This window comes from Perca flavescens, chromosome 15 (genome assembly GCF_004354835.1).
Source record: "Perca flavescens isolate YP-PL-M2 chromosome 15, PFLA_1.0, whole genome shotgun sequence".
Taxonomy (NCBI): Eukaryota; Metazoa; Chordata; class Actinopteri; order Perciformes; family Percidae; genus Perca; species Perca flavescens.
In genome coordinates this window covers 30,135,557-30,157,412 of record NC_041345.1, presented here as the reverse complement: position 1 = coordinate 30,157,412, position 21,856 = coordinate 30,135,557, and the positions used below count along the sequence as shown (strand labels likewise).

The following is a 21,856-nucleotide window of genomic DNA, read 5'->3' as shown; positions in this document are numbered from 1 at the left end:
CCACGACGTTCCACTTCTGGGATTGTGCTGGTGCCGCAGGAAATTTCTGTCTTTTTGACGATTGAGACAGCTAGCTAGACTATCTGTCCAATCTGAGTTTTCTGTTACACAACTAAAACAACTTTTGAACGTATACGTTACTTCCCGAGGCTATTTTGCTCTCTCTGTGCGGAGCTTAGCGCCGCCCACGACGATTGTGATTGGTTTAAAGAAATACCGATAAACCAGAGCACATTTTTCTCCCATCTATTTATACTGCATTATAAAATGACATATACCATTTTATTTCCATTACTACAAGGACTGCACAGGTATACGCATCAGTAAACTGCAAATAATGCTTCATTTAAATTACTTAGAGGGTAAGCAATATTGCAGCAAAGTGACATGTAGCCTATATTCAATTTATGCTCATTTTGATGCCGACCAAAAAAGGATTGAGATTTCAAAGAAGGAGATTGCCAAAGCAAATTGTAAAATAAACGAGGGATAATTATGCTGTGCATCCTTCTGTATCTGCTTTTAATACCTCCAACACCCTGAAAATGCTCAAGAACGTGTGTGTGTGTGTGTGTGTGTGTGTGTGTATGTGTATGCGTGTATCCAGGGCAGCTCTAGATAGCAGTGTTAAATTAGACCATGATAATAAGCTGTGGGACTTGATGTGTTCCCTAAGGATTAGAGGAAGACTTCATCTGTCTGTCTTCATCACTGACCTGACACACACACACACACACACACACACACACACACACACACACACACACATACACACACACACACTTAAGAGCATACTTACATATATATATATATACTTGACTGGTTTTATTTCTTCTTAAGTAGGTTGCTGGGTTTGGGTGCAACTACAGTGTAATTAATAATAAAAATAATGGAACAGAGCCATCATTAATGTTATTAGTTACACCAGTGCTTTTCCTGCTATGACAAAATGTCCAATTTATCGGGTCAGTTCTCACTGTACATGCTCCCCACGTGGCTAAATTATTGAACAACATGGTGTGAAATTTCATAGTTATGCAGACGACACAATTTTATTTATCTGTAGCACCCACCAACCATAAAAGTATAATTTTTTAGCAGTCTGATTATAGAGTAAAATTATTGGGGCTGAATCAAAGAAGGATAAAATGTTATGGGGCCTTATAACTTGCAAAGCAGGTTCAATCAGAGCCAAAAAGCTTGCGTGCCATTATAGATCAAGTTAAATTTAAAGAAAAACATTTTTCGACTTAGAAAATATAACAGAAGCCAGACCAAATCTTGCACCTGAACATACTTCAGCTGGCACATGATGCAGCCGCCAGAGTCCTAACCAAAACAAGTAAAAGAGAACACAGATCATCACTGTTCATGTTAGCCATATAACCTTTATAAGTATATCAAGTTTGTTTTCTACTGCATGTTTTGTTTCCATAAATATGTAACTGTGCTTTTCTTTGGTGGGCTGCTTCTTCGCATCAACCTTTGCTTAAAAGTTTCAGAAGAAGCTAAAATATGTACTGATAGTGAAAAATGTATGTGGTCAGTATCTAGGCAGCTCAGCATCTGCAGTGGGGAGAACAAACATCAGGGTTAAAAGGAAGAAAAAGGGTTTAGAAAACAAGTCAAACAAAATGTTCATGCATGTGAACGAACATTGATCCCAGCACTTAGGAAGACGACTGCTATTCCACACACTGCATGGAGCACAGGAAGGTGGGGGGAGAAACAGAGAGAGGGAGAGAGAGAGGGAGAGAGAGAGAGAGAGAGAGAGAGAGAGGAGAGATGGGAGGGAAAGGAAAAGTTGGGGGCAGGGGGATGCTGCAGAGAAAACGAAATCTTATTTCACACGCCTGTACACTGTACAGAAAATGAATGATAATACGTTACATAAAATATATGAATGATTTGCCAGCTGCAAGGTTTATGGAGTGTGTATGTGCATGTGTGTTTATTGGTGGTTTACAACAAATAGATGATGGAAAAAAGACCTCAACCTACATGTGGCAGATCTACATACATTCTATGATACATGATGTGTGCTTTCATATTCTTGCTCACAGTAATGCATACATCTCCTTACTCCATTGTCTATGTAGCCATTTACTTTCTTTTTACTGTGTATCTATGTTTTCACTTTCTCTCTTTCAAACACACATACACACACACAAACACACACACACACACACACACACACACACACACACACACACACACACACACACACACAGATACCCTGTGTACCTCATTACTTTTACACTCTCCATCCATCAACCCTCCCTCCCTCCCTCTTTGTCTCTGACTTTGCTGTTATCAATGGGATTGCAGCAGTCAGGACTGAATTAACAGCATTCCTCCAATCTCTTCAGTGTGTTATCTGTGCCCCCTATATGCAGCATGTTGGCTAACCACTGCTTTACACATATTACACATGAATACCTAAATACTAATGACGAAGGTTTAAACCAGGGGCCCGAAAAATGTGTGCAGATGTGACAGTTTTCTTTAGTGTTCTGGAATTAAAGGAGATGATGTACAAATTGTAAAATTGTAACACCCCCCTCTGTTTCTCTCTCTGCAGTATGTGGCATTTGGCTCGCTCTTCTTCATCCTCCTCTCCATCTCCACCTTCTGCCTGGAGACCCATCAAGCCTTCAACACCATCTACAACAAAACAGAGAACGTCACAATTGGAAATGTGACGCATGAGGAGGTACAGTGAAGTTTTAGTGAATTGTTTTTTAGTATTAGAGATGTTAATGCAACTGTAAAAGGGAAGCTGCAGCAATCTAGTATTAAGATGGCAGATTTGAGAGTACATAAATGAGGAAAGGCATTAAAAAATAAACTAACACTTTGTTTTTCCCCTACCCTGCAGATTGTTTATGAAGTAGTCACAGATGGCTGGCTGACATATGTGGAGGGCGTCTGCGTCATTTGGTTCACCATTGAGGTGATGGCGCGTGTCGTCTTCTGCCCTGACAAGGCAGAGTTCTTCCGCAGCGCCCTTAACATCATAGACTTTGTGGCCATCGTGCCCTTTTACCTAGAGGTGGCGCTGAGCGGCCTCTCCTCCAAAACAGCCAAAGACGTGCTGAGCTTCCTGCGTGTGGTGCGCTTTGTCCGTATCCTGCGTATATTCAAGCTGACTCGCCACTTTGTTGGTTTACGGGTCCTGGGCCACACTCTGCGGGCGAGCACCAATGAGTTCCTACTGCTCATCATCTTCCTGGCGCTGGGCGTCCTCATCTTTGCTACCATGATCTACTATGCCGAACGTATCGGTGCCGACCCAGATGATCCGACAGCTGCGGCCCACACCAACTTTAAGAATATCCCCATCGGGTTCTGGTGGGCTGTGGTGACCATGACCACACTGGGCTACGGGGATATGTACCCTGAGACATGGTCAGGAATGCTGGTGGGTGCCCTCTGCGCCTTGGCTGGTGTGCTGACCATCGCCATGCCTGTGCCCGTCATCGTCAACAACTTCGGCATGTACTACTCCCTGGCCATGGCAAAGCAGAAGCTCCCTAAGAAAAGGAACAAGCACATCCCCCGAGCGCCACAGCCCGGCAGCCCCAACTACTGCAAGCCAGATGCCCTGGCCATGGCAACCGCCTCGCCACACAGGCTGATGGGCAATGTGCTTGGGCCAGGCATGGTGGGATCAGGCAGCATGATGGGTACTGGAGACTGCCCACTGGCACAGGAGGAGATCATCGAGATCAACAGGGCAGGTGAGTGCTGGAACAGAAATGAGTTTCAATGGGCCTCGAAAGTCCCCCCATATTTTTTATTCAGCATCCAAGCATTTTAAAATGAAATATGCTCATGACAACTGAATCAAGGAGAATCAGTTAACAACAGATCTGCTCGTGGAGGACAAAGCAGATCTGTGTAAATATTTCACTTCAAGTAAAACTTTGATACCCTCAGTTGTTTCTTTGTCCCAGGATCAAACCTTGTGATGGATGTGTGATTATCTGTAAAACTCTTGATTATTTTATAGATTATAATAGATTACTTTTAGTCTATACATTGTAATAAAATAGTGAATAAATGCATAACCAAAGCCTGAGGTGACATCTTCAAATAACAGCTCAAAACCCAAAAGTAATCAATTAACAATGACCTGAAACAGGAGAAAAGCAGCAAATCCTTAACATTTGAGAAGCTGGAAACAGATTATAGATTGAAGTTTTTGCTTGTTAATTGACTTAAACAAATAAGCAGTTATCAAGATATTTGCCTCCTTTCAATCAAGTAATCTGTTCATTGGTTAATTATTTAAACAATAATTTGAACTGTGTCAATGAAACAGAGGCCTCTGAATCATGGATCTAATTTGAACCAATATCACATCTTAGCCCCTTAACACTGATATTTAGAGTCCTTGAATGCCATTATGAAAGTCGGGTTTGAATTTGATTTGAGACTGTTGAAACGTGTCCTGTGGTTGCGCAGTAGACATCATGGGCCATGTTTGCGTATTTTGTTTTGCACATGGTTTGCCTTGGTTGAGAAAGGATTTGTTTTTGTATCATATATCATCTTTTCTTTTGTACTTTACTACTTAAAGAGTTTTCAAATTCTAAAGTTAATCACTTTAGTCCCCTTAATAAAAATAGTTATATAAAACTGTCCACGTTTCTCACTTTCTAATCAAACTGATGACCAGAGGTCAGATTCCAAGCACTGAGTTGATGGCAGCAGTGTGTATCTAACAGGTTTTGAAGCTGTAAATAACTTGCTGCATGTCCTCGTTCTTCCTAGAGAAGAGTACACTAAAATAGATTTTAATTTACGATGGGACAAGAAAGCTTATTACTTTCTCCCGACAAATCCATCTCTTCCCTCTCACAGCCAGATGCTGTACCACCAAGGCCGACATGTTCAGATAATCCTGGATTGGGTCTATATACATATACAGTACGTTCTGCCTGTCCAAACATTGATCTAAGTCATCTGATCTCTGCTATTTTAATTGACATGTCTATCATCTGCATTCATACACAAAAAACACTTCTTGTGGTGGAGTTTCAGTTTGTGTCTTTACAAGGTTTAGGGTTTATAACTATGAATAGCCTTGAGATTGGCTTGCCACCACAGTGTGTGACAGCAAACTGACATGTAATCAGTGTGTGTGTGTGTGTGTGTGTGTGTGTGTGTGTGTGTGCGTGCGTGTGTGTGTGTGTGTGTGTGTGAGTCTGAGTAAGTGAATGTGTTTGTGTTTGTGTGAGCACTTAAACTTAAAGTATATGCGTAGTTTAACTTTATGAACTTTGACATCAAATCTTTGAAATCAACTTTTATGAATCTTGACAGTATGGAGAGCCAGAGTGTCCAAAACATTTGACTGTATTTGAACTTAAATGTCTTACAGGAGAGACTGTCATCCCATATCCCATATCTAATATCTCATCTCTATGACAGCTGACTTTTTCTTTCCAGTGTGGCCGTTCAGAACAACAACAAAACACTTTTGATTTCTGACGTGGTCGGACAACATGTACGAGCAAGTTCTTTTCCAGAATAACCCCCGACCCTAAGTCTTGTTACCAGTTCATCTTGTGCAAACATGTGTGTCCTGTGTGTGTGTCCACCCCTCTGGCCTGTATCTGTAACTGTTGAGCAGTAAATCATATCAGATTAGATTTGACAGCTGTGTTGAAAGCTACAAACACTGTACACCCTGTAGCCATCTCCTTTTGTTGTTGTTGTTGTTGTTGTTGTTGTGTGTGTGTGTGTGTGTGTGTGTGTGTGTGTGTGTGTGTGTGTGTGTGTGTGTGTGTGTGTGTTTGTGCGTGAGTGCTGTACTGTAGTATGTTCTCCCACTCCTCTGTTTAGTCCCTCTCGGTCAGTGCTGAAGTGTGTGTGTGTATGTGTCTGCAGCCTGCTCTGCTGCAGTGTGTTGGTCATGTGATCAGGGTAGCTATCACAAGGCACTAACGTTCCATTACACCCCTCCTCCTCTTTCCCTCTCTCTTCTATAATTTCTCCATCCTCTCTTTACCCTCTTTAATTTTCTTATTACCTCCTAATCATTTTTTTCTTCCCATTTCTGTCTCATCTCCCATTTTCCCACTTTTGTTTCTCATCTCATTTCCAAATCCCTTCTCCTTGTCCTCCTCTCGCTCCTCACCATCTCCGCTCTTATCTCCCTTTCTTCATTTTTATTGCTTTTATGCTCTCAACCTTACCTTCCCTGTTTCTTTCAATGGGTCCACCCCTGCATACTCCTCCTCTCCCGACCATTAATCTATTCTTCTTCTACCTCCCCTCCTCCTCACTCTCTCTCAACTCCCCCCATCCTTCTTTCACATCGCTTTGACATTCTGTCTTGTTTTTCTGTTTTCTTCTTTGTTTTATCTTCTTTTGATATTTTAATATTTTCTGTATCCTCTCTTTTCCATGTTTCCTATTTTCTCCTCTCTCCCCTTCTTCCATTTCCTTTCCATGTCTCTTTATTCTCTCCTCTTTTCTTTTCTCTTCTCCTCATTTCTCTTCTTCTCGTTTATCTGATCCTTTCCTTTTTCCTTTTTTCCTTTTCATGTCCCCTTTCCTCTCCTCTTTTCTCCTCATTTCTCTGATCTTTTCCTTTTTTCTTTCTTCCTTTTATGTCCTCTCCATGTTTTCTCACCTCCTTTCCTCTTATCTTTTCTCTGATTCCTTCCTCTATTCTTTTTTCCTTTCGTGTCCTCTCCATGTTTCCTTTCCTTTCCATGACTGCTTTCCTCTCCTTATTTTTTTCACACCGTTTTTTCTGATCCTTTCCTCTTTTCTTTACTCCTTTCATGTCCTCTCCATATTTCCTCTCCTCTTTACCTTCACCACGACTTTCCTTTCCTTTCCTTTTCCATCTTTTCTCAATTACCCTCCACTCTCTTATCTGTTGCCCCTTGATTCTGTTTCTACCACTGTTTTTTCTTTACCTCAACTATTACCCCTACCATCTCTCCATTCCCTTCTCCCAGATTCCAAGCAAAATGGTGATGCAGCAGCTAATGCGGCCCTGGCCAATGAGGACTGCCCCACCATTGACCAGGTCCTTGGGGACGAGCGTAGCCCGGCCACCGGGGGCCTTGGCTCCACCACCAGCCGCGAGCGCTACCCGCATGACCGGGCCTGCTTCCTGCTGAGCGCCGGGGAGTTCCAGCGCACGACAGATGGGAACGTTCGGAAAGGTAGGAGGGCTGAGGGGGGGAGGAGGAGGATTGATGGGGGAGAAGGAGGAGCGGGGGGTAGGGTGGTACTTGAGTGACAGCAGTGGGCTGTCGCTCGATGCATGGTCCTGATTGATATGTGCTGACAGTGTGTGTAGTGTGCAAAAAAACATGTAAAAGTCAGACACATATATTCCAAGCATACGTATACATACATACAGGTGGAGGACAAAATAATAGAAACACCTTACAATACAAAGGTGTTCATGGTATTGTGACCCCCGCCAAAGTAACGCAAAAGCACACACCATACAGACAACGTAAAAATATGTAGTGAATAACTGTAATTTAAAAGAAAAGTACTTAACAGGCTTTTATGCGAAGCTTAAACTGAGACTCAGCAACACACATAAACACACAACATATTACATTTCCCCTCACTCCCCTTTATCATTTTGTGTGACAGCTCAGCATGACCACTAGGCTCACTGCCTTCCGACCATTCAACATGAAGAGCTTGCTCCTGTGGCACAAATAACATATCAATGCCAAATCAATGGCATTGATATTTAATCCAACCATTCTTCTTATTTACACCTTTAAACTACAGCTGTAGTAGAAGTCCCCTTCATGCACTTATCCTGCATCTGTACTGCAGAGGTCCTGCAGAGGCTGCTGCAGCACTGCCATATTTGCTGATGTTAAAGGGATTGGATTTAGTGTCCTGTAACACAGAAGTAATCATGACAGCTTGTTTTGTGAACTGTGGTCAAATAATGCAATATTCAGATTGTGCAGATGATTCCTTACTGAGGTGGGTCAACAGCCACTCAGCAGCACTACATGCAGGATAACATTGGTCACCTGTGTCTGCTGTATTCTATGTTAACATAACATGTTCTGTTATGTTCATCCTGATGCAGTTCTTTGTGTACATATAGCTGAACTGTTTCATTTCAAAACACTGTCCTTTATTGGGATTACAATGTTACATGTAATGTTTGAAACAGAGAGTTATTAGGATACGAATAACATTGATGTTATACTATTATTTTTTACAATATTATTTTTTCAACAAATCCCATGAAAGAAACAGTTTTCAACAGTTGTTTGTTTAAATGGATTAAATTACATATGTTTACCTAAGGTGGACTCATTAAATCATGCTGATATTAGCATTTAGCTTAAAGCAATGCTGTGCATAAGAATGCCTCACTGAGCTGTTAAAAAAGGCTAAGCAATTTCTAAAAACAGTTGGATACTTTTGTTATTATCAAACGTTACTCTAACAGGCGAAAATTGGGGACTATTTTCAGTGGTGGATTTGTACCCATTTGGTATGTATGTAAGATTGACTCAAAATAAACTACAGTGACATGCTACTTTGTGTTAATGAAGGAACATGTCACCCAGTACAACAATGTGGCTCATTGATGTGATTTTATTAGACAGAGAAAAAAGATTTCAGGCTGTGAATACACACACATACACACACACAATACGTGCTAGTAGATACATTGTTAATTCTGGTCTTTTCATGGAATTTGTTTGATAATAAGAGAAATACAAAATATCTCCAGCCTCATCCTTTAAAGTACTAACATCATGCATTACTTGAACTTTTTTTGCAACATTTGAATGCTATAAATGTTTAAGTCTGTTTGTGGATGTCTTGTTTTGAAATGAAACTCTTCTTGTATAAATGTGCAGTATTTTGAATCTGATCTGGCAGAACAGCCAGATCAGATGACTGTCACTCTGTTCTCAGTCATCACATCAGGCTACTTCATTATTGTGCTCTGTCTCTCTCTTTCACAGTCTGTCACTCTATGTCACTCCATAGTTTCTTTTTCTCACTTTTTTATGCTATAATTCATTAATTCTTCATTCTCCCCCCCCTCTCTCTCCTCCCCACACTCTATTGTGACTCATTTCTGTTCTCACATTTGTTTTTTACCCAACTCCTCCTTTGACTTTCCATTTTTTCTTCGCCCTATTCTCCTACTGCTTCTTCTTCTCCCTCCGTTTTCCCTTCCTATTTCATCATTTCCCTGCTTTTCCCCTGTCTGTCCTCTTGGTTTTCCTCAACTTCCATTCATTTTTCCTCTACATTCTCCTGCTAACATCTTGCCTTGTGCCACCTTGACCTGTTAACACTAAAATAATGAATTTTGTTTTCAAATATAACCCCTGACCTTTCACCTTTAAAACCCTATACACTCCTCTATACACATGCTATTTCCCCTGACTCACAAACACAAACAAACACTACAAAATACACACCCACACACAGATGGCTCAGAGTCCAGCAGTGTGACATCCTCCCTGGGAGAGGATTGGTACAAGCCAGAGGGGCCTCTGTTACAGCAGGAGCTCAGTGTTAACTCCACCTCGTCCTGGATCAAACCGTAGAAACACAGAGGTAACACTTCCACACAGTGCACAAAGCAGCCAGTCATACAAGCTCCACTCACTGGGAAACTGTACTGAACTGAAAAACTGATTACATTAGATTACACTTCATTAGGGTATAGTAAAACTGATTAGAAAAGATTATATTAGACTAAAATATAACTAGACTAGAGATTATATTAAACAAGAACATATGAAAATAGATCAGATTAGATTTAACTTAATTAGATTAGATTCAAACTTTACTTGAATGGGTTTAATAAAACTATACTAGACTAGATTCAGTAATAGTAGACTATATTATATTAAATTAATTTAGATTAGATTTTACCAGATTATATTATATTAGACTGAAATAGACTACATTAAATAAGATTAGACTAGATCGGACTTAATTACATTACAATGAATTGGATAAAAATTAGAATGAACCTCACTATACTAGACTATAGATTACTTTTTATTAGACTAGACTGCACTAAAATAGGTCAAATTAAACCAAACTTTATTAGATAAGAATAGACCAAAATAGATTCAATTATACTGGACTAGACCAAACTAGATGCTTGGTTATTGTATAATAATATCTTAATTGGCTGAATCAATTTGAATCAATTTGATTTAATTCAATACGTTAGGAATCAGAAGAGAACAATGGTTGAACTTGAGAGGAGGGAATAGAGCATACAGCACATGCACAAAATAAGATATGAATCAATCAATCAATTTTATTGACAATTTATTTGTCACATGAAATCATACGAGATAAACTTTCACTGAAATATAATTCCATCAGTGGTGGCCTGTATCCGGTACCTTCTTACCGACTTCTACAGAGAGAAAAGGCTGTTGAAGGTGGTTTGGATCTTTAATGATTCTCCTAGTCTTTTTCTTGCAACGTCTGGTATACATATCCTTTAGACATACCCATGGTAGTCTTAACATGATGATGTAAAGCGGAGTAGATTAGAAGACAAGAGAGAGATACCAAAATCACATGATCAATTGACAAAGTTGAAAAGAAAAGAAACATTATAAAGATCCGGCCAGACTATTGTTGAAGCCTCACAACAGACATCACACACACAGACACACACAGACACAGACACACACACACACACACACACACACACACACACACACACACACACACACACACACACACACACACACACACACACACACACACACACACACACACACACACACAGGTTGAATGTATAAAGGTGCATGCAGGTTGCTTGTTATTGTAAAGCTTTTAAGTGTGGTTCAGCATTATGAGGTGAATAATAGTGGTATGTAGGGTGTGTGGGGGGGGGGGGGGGGGGCATATGCATGTGTGTGTGTGTGTGTGTGTGTGTGTGTTTTGTCCATACCTACAAAAGGCTTGACCCCTGAGCATTGACGTCCATTTTATTTGGTTCACAAGGAACAATTTTTAATCAACACTAATATTTTGTTCATATTTAATAGGAATCCTCTATTAAGGGATTGTTGTAATAATTGGCATAATGTACATGATAAAAAGAGTGCATATGTCTACTGTATGTAGGATATATTTTCACTGCTTATTATCAATGGTGTTCCTTAAGCTATTATTAGCTTACTTGCTACTGCTACATTTCATTAATGCTAGTCTTGTCAAATTAATGTAGCACACAGCTAATTATAAGCACTGCAATACATACTGCAATATGTCCCGTCAAAAAAAATAATTTTTACAAGCATGTTTTTTGTCGAGAAATTATCATCACCTTTTTGTCATTATTATCAAATTATTATTATTTATAAAGGTTCAACTATTTATCCAACCAAAACTGTATAAACTAGTTACGTGTGTGCCTGCTCCATCCAGTTACATTTTCTCAGTGCTCTCCCATGGGCCTGGTCACGTTGGCATTTCAACAGCACAGAATTATTAGCTTATTGTGACTGACTAGGGTGGCTACTGAGTTAACTTTTAGCTCAACAGCTATACAGTTTACCTAGCTCTGCATGTAGTCACTAGATCATTAAGCTTCTTGAACCAAATATTAGGCACAAATAAATTCTATTGTGCCACTTTCTGGTGTGGCCAAGCCTTACTTCCCTGGTGATAATCCGATCCTGATCCTGATTTTCCTGCCAGCGATTTGATTGGTGGCAAAACAGCCAATCATAAATTACCTACTCTAATTCTATGCTTGGCTAAAATTGTGGCTCACTAAGGTTGAACAAGTTAGTAAAACAGAGAAAGTGGTCACTGTTGTGTGCTTATTTGGATGTGGACAATAGCAAAAATGCAAATATTACAAAGACATTAATTAACACAGAAGGGAATTTTTCTTCTCAAACCCAATTATTCTTTGCATGATGATTTCTCTATTATGTGCTTGGAAAAATCAAAAACAACACTGTGTGAGTGTGCGAGCATGACTGTGTGACTAACTGCATGCCTCTATGTACTGTTTACTGTGTGTTTGAAAGAGATATGCCTTCCCTCTTTCCACCTACAGTATGTTGGAACCAGCAGGGACAATAGGTCATTGGGTCAGAGAGGGGGTAAAGGTTAAAGTTCACAGTGCGGGTCCATGTGTGATGCGTGCTGTTGCTGTTGTTGTTATTTTGTTGTTGTTGTGTTACTGTCTCCTTCCCCAGGTTGTGTCAGGTCATGCGTTTGTACGTTGGCTCTTGTTGGTCTGTGTCACACTATCCATCTGTCTGTTTGTCTGTCTGTTTCTCTATTTTTTCTTTCTTTGTTTTTGTCTGTCCCTTTCTGTGTGTCTGTATTTTGTGTGTAGCTGTCTTCCCCTCTTCCTGCTCCTCCTCTTCCTCCTCCTTCTCCTCCTCTCACCCAGTCTCTTCTCACTCTGGTACTTACAGATAGGGGGGCGTCACTCTGGCCTAAAAGTCAGCCTGGTTCCAAATGGGCAAGGGAGGTCTTCTTCCCAGACTGCTTTTGGGAAGAGGGTGCCTGGTCTTTCCATACTTTGCTTTATGTGTGGACAGAACTTTACAACTACTTTGGTTTGCAAACTCTACACTACTCTCTGTACAGTGTAGTTAGGACTTATTGTCCTTGTGAGATCAATCAAGTATTATATTATTGGGAATCAAAATGAAGTATTTTTCACCCAAATACTGAGTGAGTTTTTACAAAAAAAAAAGAAAAATAGATGGGGAGTGAATTTAACGTGTTTTGTGAAAGGTGCCAGAGTGAAAGTGGCTGCCGTGCACCGGTTGGCTTCTTGGCCGGCCATGCCAGTGAGAGCTGGTTGCTGATTGGTTGTTTGGTCGGTTTCCTCTGTCCTCTTCTCTGGAACTGAGCTCAGGTCAGTTTTTACAGCTCAGCCGTCAGAGAGCACTGATTGGCTCAAACCATTGCATTAGGGCTCTGGCTGATTGGATCTTTCAGGGAACTATTTTGTATAATATAATGCTTTCAAAAGTTCTCATTGCACTTTCAAATGAAAAAAAAAATTATTTTGTAGCTGAGCCGTGTGTGACTCTCTGTCATGCTGGGCTGAAACACTGACTGCTGTAGTGCTTCAAAGGTTTACGTTAGCTAACAAGACTGCTAATGTTTGCAATTCATGTACAAAAACACACAAGATCAAGCAGGTTCTTTGATAGACTAGCAGATAGATGAGCAGGGAGAAAGAAAGACAGACACAACTCTAATCACAAAAAGACACATTCAGGTAAGTATTAGAACAACTTTGAAGGGCTGTGGTGATAAGCATAGTGGTGGCACTGTTTGCTATGCTGTGATGGCCTCTGGCTCGAAAAGCTTCAAATGCACTGGAAAACTATAGACCGAATCACTGTGACGTCGCGCTAACACAACAATCACTTCCGGGTAGACATCTGGCCATTGATTTGAATTGTGGAGATATGTGGAATCGGCAAACTCACCGCTGGTCGGACTGACTGCTACTTTGTAGTAGCTAACTGACTGACTAACTGACTGACTGCTACTTTGTAGTAGCTAATGTTCTTTAGTCTGTGGCCCAACAGGTAAATGTTGGGCCACAGACTAACCTAACGTTAGTGAAAGTGTTGACATATGAAAGCATCAAACGTACTGTATTTTAGATGAATGAGATGAGAGTATATCCACTTGTTCCTCATCCCCCTTTGCTCAGCGCTGTTAAATTGTACTGTACATACGGGACACAGGAGTTTTCTACCTGGAAGTTATTGTAAACAAACATTGTGATTGGGTCTATTAGCTGACTACCTATAGGAAAAATCTGTATGCTTTATTTATCTTACGTTATTGTCTCATTGCGACTGGTCAAGTTTCTTGGCAAGATAAATCAAGCACACCTCAAGAATTCACAGTCACACACATTTTAAGATGATCGCCAGGCTTTCGCTGTAAAAGTGCCACCAGGGCTCTCTTCTAATCTCTCTACGACACTCCTCTTTCCTTCTTCCCTTCCTCTCGTTGACAATATCACAGATCGTGCTGTACTTGCATGGGATTACTTACAGATCTTAATGTTCAGAGCTGTCACTGTAACCCAACTCTATCAGATCTATGGTTGCGGTGGGTGGGAAGAACGAAAGACGTGAGGCATTATAAAAGGAAAGCAACCCGCTGTAACAGCCCTTTTTCCTTCTGTGCAACTTTTTTTGCTCCTCTTCTGCTTTTTTTTCCCGGCTCTGGTTCCTTTGTATGAGCAAGCAATGGGGCAGGGGCGCAAGCTACTACTTGTTAAAAAAAGACTGAAATGAGACTGATAAAACTGATAGCACTGTAACAAAAAACCCTATTAATACAAAACTCTTCAATATCCACCTTTGCTTCGCCCCTGCCAGAGGGATTCCCCTGGTTTGTAGCTTTGTCATGGTTTTATTTTATGAGAGCTATCTATCTATCTATCTATCTATCTATCTATCTATCTATCTATCTATCTATCTATCTATCTATCTATCTATCTATCTATCTGTCTGTGTATCTATCTATCAATCTATCTATTTATCTATCTATCTATCTATCTATCTATCTATCTATCTATCTATCTATCTATCTATCTATCTATCTATCTGTCTGTCTGTCTATCTATCTATCTATCTATCTATCTATCTGTCTGTCTGTCTGTCTGTCTGTCTGTCTGTCTGTCTGTCTATCTATCTATCTATCTATCTATCTTGAAAAGGAAATGTGCTGATGTGTTTTAAATGATTTTGTTTAGCTCATTGCTTTAGTATTTCTGTTTATTTCGTTAGTCCTCATCATAAATCAGTCTTATTTTCTTGTCCTTTACCCCACCATCCCTCTACTCTCTCTTTTTATTCTAGCTTCTCACTTTCTCCCTATCTCCCCGCTGTTGCTACGGAAACAGTGGACAGGGGAATTCTGGGAGTGGGTGCAGCAAAGCATTTTGGGTCAGGGCTTGGTGTTTGATTGCATTATTGATTCATATTGATACAGTGGGCTGCATTTTACTAATCATGCAGTGAAGTGACACAAATCTAACTTCCTGTGAGGTAAATGATGACAATGTACAACATACAAGAACATAATCTAAACCAAACAAGAAAAGTGCCAAACACACTTTATGAGTATAAGCTGAAAAGTGTGATTACTCACACTTTGTCCTTTTTGCTTGTTATTTGGCAGGATGAATCTTAATAAATTATTAGAACTTTTGCACTAACCATGAGGACAAAGTTCTTTACAAATTTATTTTTTTAATTGTAAAGTGTACACACTCATTTATTTACAGACACTTGCACATTGTAGCTGAGTGGTAGAAGGATGAGCATGTATCCCCCACATAGATCCCAGAGATTAGCATTCACTCAGTCTTCTACAAGTAAATGCCACAATTAGTATGTCAGAAGTTTGCATTGTTCTAGTTGTTTTTATCTGCCAGGACAATTTCCACCCTCAAAACACTGTACTAGATATAACAAAAACTGCATTTTTATATGCCACAATCTTTGCCTAACCTTGGAAAGAGAGAATAAAAAAAAAAAACATTGCTATTGGCTGTCAAAAAAACATTCATTGAATGTAATCTAGGTGTTTGCACAATCGCCCAATAACTACATTCTTGTTTGGCAGCAGTGGCCATTCAGAAAAGGTATAAACCCTTTGACATGGTCGGGCTGATGCCTGTAGTCACTTTACTGTCCTTCTGTTCCAAGAAAGAATCCCACCACAACTCTGATTTTGTGTGACTGCAACTCGTTAAGGTTTCTCGCTGTCTCAGTACAAAATCGGATAAATGATCAGAGAGAGTGCCCTGCCTGCTAGAATGCAAAGAGGAGAACACTGCCTGCTCTCTTTCAGAGAAAAAAAAAAACCTGCAGAGAGGTAGCTCTGGAGTAAACATTGGTGCAGTGCCGTGAGTGCCTCCAAAGGCCAAGACTGCACATTACACCCTCATCCTGACTGCATTACTTCCAACGGCAGCAAACACACTGCATTACGATACTGTACACGTCTATCTCATTGGGAAACCTAATCAGTGAGTTGGTGGAGGTCGAATAGATGAATTAAATGTTGCATTGCGTTGCTTTGTATTTCATGCTCTCTCTGACTGCTGTCCTGTCTCCCCTTGTTTTTTCCCCCATAATTCCCCATGATGCCTTTTCTCCCTGTTCTCCTCCTCCTTTTCCTCAGTAAAAAGAGTATTGATTCTCTTCATTGACAGACAGATACCACTGGCCTGAACTAACTCTTGCATCTTACTTAGAGGCTCACTGATGTAAGGAGATATGCTGCGCCATAACAGAGTGGAGAACCCCCCCCCCCCTCCACACACACACACACACCCCTTTTCCTTCCCTCTCCCTTGAGTTCTTCCACCAACATTCTATTTCATACCACCTTAAATATACTCTCTTTTCACCAGATGTTTTTATTCTTATTTAGTATTTAATCATTATTGGTGGTCAGAATCCCCTGAGGCCTATTGGATTGCACTCACATTATTTTATTTCCTGAGTGCTGCTACAGTAGTTGAGCTACAATGGTGTCAGGAGGAGAATCATGTTGACCAAGGATAGTGTGAAATGTATTGATTATGTTGATCATGGTTATACAGTAGAGTGGAAAATGTGTGAAGTTAAAAACCTTGTAGCCTAGTAAGAATTTAGATTTGTTAGCCAGAGAGTTGTCATATTTATATATATATATATATAAATATGACAACTCTCTGGCTACCAAATCTAGATTCTATATATATATATACACAGTATATATACTACCAGTCAAAAGTTTGGGGTCACTTAGAAATTTCAATTCCACTCCATTACAGACAGAATACCAGCTGAGATCAGTTGCATTTTTTTTTCAGTTTTCAGATTTCATTATGTGCTTACATAATTGTAAAGGGGTTCTCGACTGTTGTAGAAAGAAGTGGCTGATCTTTGATGCAATATCTACATTGCCCATTATCAGCAACCATTCATCCAATGTTCCAAAGGCACATTCTGTTTACTAATCTGATATAATTTTAAAAGGCTAACTGAGAAAACATTGGAGAACCTTTTTGCAATTATGTAAGCACATAAAGTAATCTGAAAACTGCTGCACTGGTTAAAAAAACATTGCAATGCAACTGATCTCAGCTGGTATTCTGTCTATAATGGAGTGGAATGGAATTGAATTTTCTAAAGTGACTCCAAACTTTTGACCGGTAGTGAGTTTACACATGCTCATGTAATGATCACCTTTAAGGCTCGTTGTTCAGTATACAGCTCTGCCTTCCCTTCTCATTAGCCTGCATTAGTATTGTATACATTGTTTAGTTTGAAGCCATCAAACATTAGTAATGTAGGACAGGGGTCTTCAGCATTTTTTAGGCCAAGGACCCCTTAACTGAAAGACAGATGGAGCAGGGACCCCCTACTACAAATATTATAAAGCCTTTATACATACCTTTTTTGCATAGAATACCACGCTATTATTAAAATAGCCAAACAATTGTTGGCATGATTTTAAAAATCATGTTTTAATGTTAAACATACATGTGGCACAGTGAATCCTTAGGATTAACTGTATCTGTGGATGGCTATCTTAGTGACTACCTTATCTATAGGCCAGAAAGCCTATGATCAGTGGGGATTTATATTTGCTAATAATATGTTGGATGTATGTTAAGAGTTTTGAATCTGTAATTTCTTTTCCAAAAATTACATTACAATTACAATTACATTAACATTAATTTCTCCCCAATTTTGGGTCACATTACTGTTGAAACAAGTCTGGTTATGTAGTTTTTGGTTCAGAAGCCTTTATCTGCGATATTTGACGGTAGAAAGTGCTGCATAGTAATATAATATAATATTACTATGCAGTGCTAACTAAGTTATAGTAGCTGCATGCCAGGGAAATCTGTAATCTTGGCTACCAATGTTGGTAATTTCTCCCCGATTATAGGTTGAAATATGTCTGGTTGGGTAGTATTTGGTTCAGAAGCCTTTATTGGTGTTTTTCATGATACAACGTCCTGCTGTATACTCTGTTGAAGTCAGACACCGACTGTACGGAGACAACAACAGGAGCTAGATGTAGACTGCTGACCAATCAGAGTAGACTTGGCTTTTTCAGGAGGGGGGGCTTAAAGAGACAGCCGCTCCAGCAGAGCGTCTCATACAGAGGGTGAATACAGGGGCCTCAGCCAGGGCAGTATAAGAAATATGTGTTTTTTGAACATTAAATCATGTAAACATGTCCTAGTACAAACACAAAACACAAGTATGAACCTGAAAATGCTATATAATAGATCACCTTTATGCTAACTTTAGCTCCATGAGTCGGAACTAAAATGTGGCTGCAGCTGATTTTTTAATGTTCCCAAATGACTCCTTTTACACTTAAAATGACAGTCTAGTAAATAGTCTCTTAATATGTTAAATTGTTATGGTTGTGGGTGAAGGTAATGTCTGCTGGTTTGTTTTGTCTAAATGCAATGTAAGCATTTAGCATTGAGTGATGAAGATGTTTTCTTCATGTGCTTGTGTTTTGTGTTTGCTCGTGCTTTCTTACAGTAAGTTGTCTGTGTTGAGCTCCCTCAGCCACCATAGACCTCTGCACTCATTGTTTTAGTCAAGTTAAAATTAAAAAGAAATGGTTAGACTTTATATCGTTTTTTTTACTAATATTTCTTCATTTTCTGTCCTTCCCTCTACATCTTAGTAATCATATCATAACTTCGCCATGTTTTTCATTTAATGAAATATTGCCCTAAGTTTCACTAATGTCCTGTAACAGGACCTTCATTATTAGATCATGCATGGTATAATCTGTTCATCTGTGATATCCTTATTAATGTTCTGCATGTGCATCTCTCTCTGCATAACTATAGGGTTTTTCATGGTTTGTGTATTCATACTGTTCATACTGTTATCTTTAATGTGACTCTGAGTTCATATGACATAGCAATGAAACTTTCTATATATTCTTTCTTTATTTACTTTTCCTGTTTTACTCAGTGTGGTGTGTGTGCATGTGTGTGTATGTCACATGTCACATACATACAGGTTGTGTATGTATGTATGTATGTATGGATGTACCTTTTAATCCTAAACTGCATTTTTATGTCTGTATTTGATGCAAATATTATTTTTTGACAATCTAAAATCCACATGCGGTTCCAATGATACAATTAAATTTCAAGCGCATATTTGTGTGTAATTTGTGTGTTTTTTTTAAGTAAAAAAAATAAGCTTTTTGTAATTATTTCCAAAAGCTAAACATAAGAGCATTTTGCTGTAAGTTGAAGCACATGTGAAATATATTTTGCATGCAGATTGTTGTTGGGATAATATTTGCCCTGATTGTTCACTTCTGTGTACCCCTACTCATCCTCAAGCCTTTTCCTTCCCCTTTCTTACTCCCGCTCTACCCTTTCCTATCATCTTCCTTGGCCTCCCTGCACTCCTCTATCCACCCCCACCCTTGTCATCACTCTCCATTCTCACATGTTTGTCCATTCTCCTTTTCTCTGGAGGAATCTCATGAATTCATTGATCACAGATCATAGATAAAACGTATATATCAATACGTGCGATTGAAATTTAAGCACATTTTCCTCTCAATCACAGTAATATTTGACATTTTTGGAAGTATAATGACTGATGATTGTTTAAACTGCTTGTAAACATGTGGCCATCAACTTGAGAAGATGATGGCAGTTAGAGTAACGGACAAAAAAGAGACTTTATATGGTTTATACTGTTTTTCTGTCCCCAGATAGTTGAATAAGTATTCAATTTAAAAAGTCTGGTGGTATTTTATATGTTTCTTATTGTCAACAAATCCCAAACCAACAATGAACTGATCCTATTAAAAAGGATGTGTGCCATGTGCCATAGAGCTCTATTGTTGTTAACGTCAATAAGCTACACTGCATTGACATGTTCCTTAATTACCATAAAACACACACACACACACACACACACACACACACACACACACACACACACACACACACACAAAAATACTCACTAAAGAAAAAACATATTCACACACATTCTTGCTTTTAGATTATTTATTTTAGAAATTGTATGAAATCAATGACCAAAATCGTCATAAATTATGTCATTGTGTTACTTAAAGATGGAATTATAGAGAAAATGTATGATTCCTCTTTTTGCTGGGAACCCATCCCCTCAAGGACCCATGGGGATCCCTGGACCCCACTTTGCAAACCACTGCAGTACAGTAATAATACAATATACCAAACAACTGATTCCCTTTGGAACTTTTACATAACATCTGTATGACTAACTAACTATGATAAGTTGATTTAGCAATTATATTTGAGTATTCATTTACTTCCTAATAACGCAGTTTCCCAAGTCAATATACAGTAACCCAATATCACAGATTTGCCTCTAAAGGGCTTTACACTCTGTACATCACACAACACCCTATGTCCTCTTGTGGTGTGAAGATAGCTCATTCTATCCCATTCACTCTCCCCTCTGCTGCTACCTCCCTCCTTTTCTTCCTTTTCCCATCATCCCTTGTTCCTTCTTCCTTTCCCTCCCTCCCTTTCCCTCCTACCTGATGTCTCCCCATCCCATACTAACACTGGTGTATCCATCCCATCCTCAGGCTATCCTCCTCAGTCTCTCCCCCTGCGTTGTGTTACTAAAGTCTGACTGAGTGGAGGTATGTACAACATGTCGCCATCACAGCACAGCCAACAGATATGCTGCTACACTGTGAGCACTCGCTTAGCTTCTTGCTTCAGAAATCAAAGCTTTTAAAACAGAGAACTGTTCTGGAGACAGACAGTGGGCCATATTTCAACGATCTAAGTGCACGGCGTGATGGTGCAGGTGCGTTTAGGGCTTGTACAAATCCACTTTTGCTAGTTTGACGGCGGAAAAAGGGTTCTGTGCGACGGGCGCATGGTTCAAAGGGTTGTACTTAGTGTCTTCATTAATTCATAGGTGTGTTTTGGGCGTAACATGCAATAAACCAATCAGAGTGTCATCTCCCATTCCCTTTAAAAGCCAGGCGCGTTTGGACCATGGCGCATTGCTATTATGATGGCGGATTTGCACCGTAATATTTTTATTTGTAATCTTTTGCATGTTTGTGTGCTGCTGCGCTTCCCTGTGTGTGTAACAAGCATAGTGTGTGCGAGCTGTGCACGAGCCTAGGCACATTTTACTAGCCTCGTGAGACCGTCCTGATCTCGCGAGCTCCAGTTTTCCACTCGCAGATCAGTCTGGCATCTTGAGGCAGAGAAAATTTGGAGCCGTTAGCCAAACGACCGGGCCAATCAGCGTTGGTTTTGAGGTGGGTTAGGTGGTGATAGACCGATGGTTTATCCAATCAGCTAACCAGTATTATCAGCCAGCGGTAGCCCTAATTCTGTTAGCCGCTCGCTAATGCTTTTTTTCTCTTGGATCCTTCTTTTGGAATATGGTCCGGGAACCTGAAATGGTGCCTTTTATTCCTAAATTCTCGTTACACAAATGGCAAATATCCTTTACCGACATGTTGCTTGCATGCTGAGCTTACGAGCTATGCTTTGCCTGCAGCAGCAGGGGCGGGCTTGTGGTTGTATTTTCATACGCTTCGTTGATGTGATTGGTTGATTTGGCCCGTCTATCACCAACATAGATGATAGACAGATGGTTCATCCAATCAAATAACCAGTATTCCGCCCCTTCCCAAAAGTTCTCCAACGGAAAGTTCCCAGATGGATATGCCGAGCAAATGCGAAGCAATCCATCTGGCGGAGTCAGATTAACATTTTACTAGTTCACTGTTAAAATAATGATGAAATGCTGCGCTATTGACTTTAGACCAGGTTTTTGTT

The 21,856-nt window shown here is 39.8% G+C and overlaps 1 protein-coding gene across 1 annotated transcript in view; it reads left to right on the top strand.

Annotated features, from left to right (window-relative positions):
• Positions 1 to 21,856, top strand: part of LOC114570217 (potassium voltage-gated channel subfamily C member 1) — an 88,591-nt gene that overhangs the window by 55,572 nt on the left and 11,163 nt on the right. The window contains exons 2-4 of the mRNA XM_028600471.1: positions 2,582 to 2,713; positions 2,879 to 3,740; positions 6,978 to 7,187. Coding sequence (XP_028456272.1) covers positions 2,582 to 2,713; positions 2,879 to 3,740; positions 6,978 to 7,187 — 1,204 coding nt within the window. The remainder of the gene's footprint in view (positions 1 to 2,581; positions 2,714 to 2,878; positions 3,741 to 6,977; positions 7,188 to 21,856) is intronic.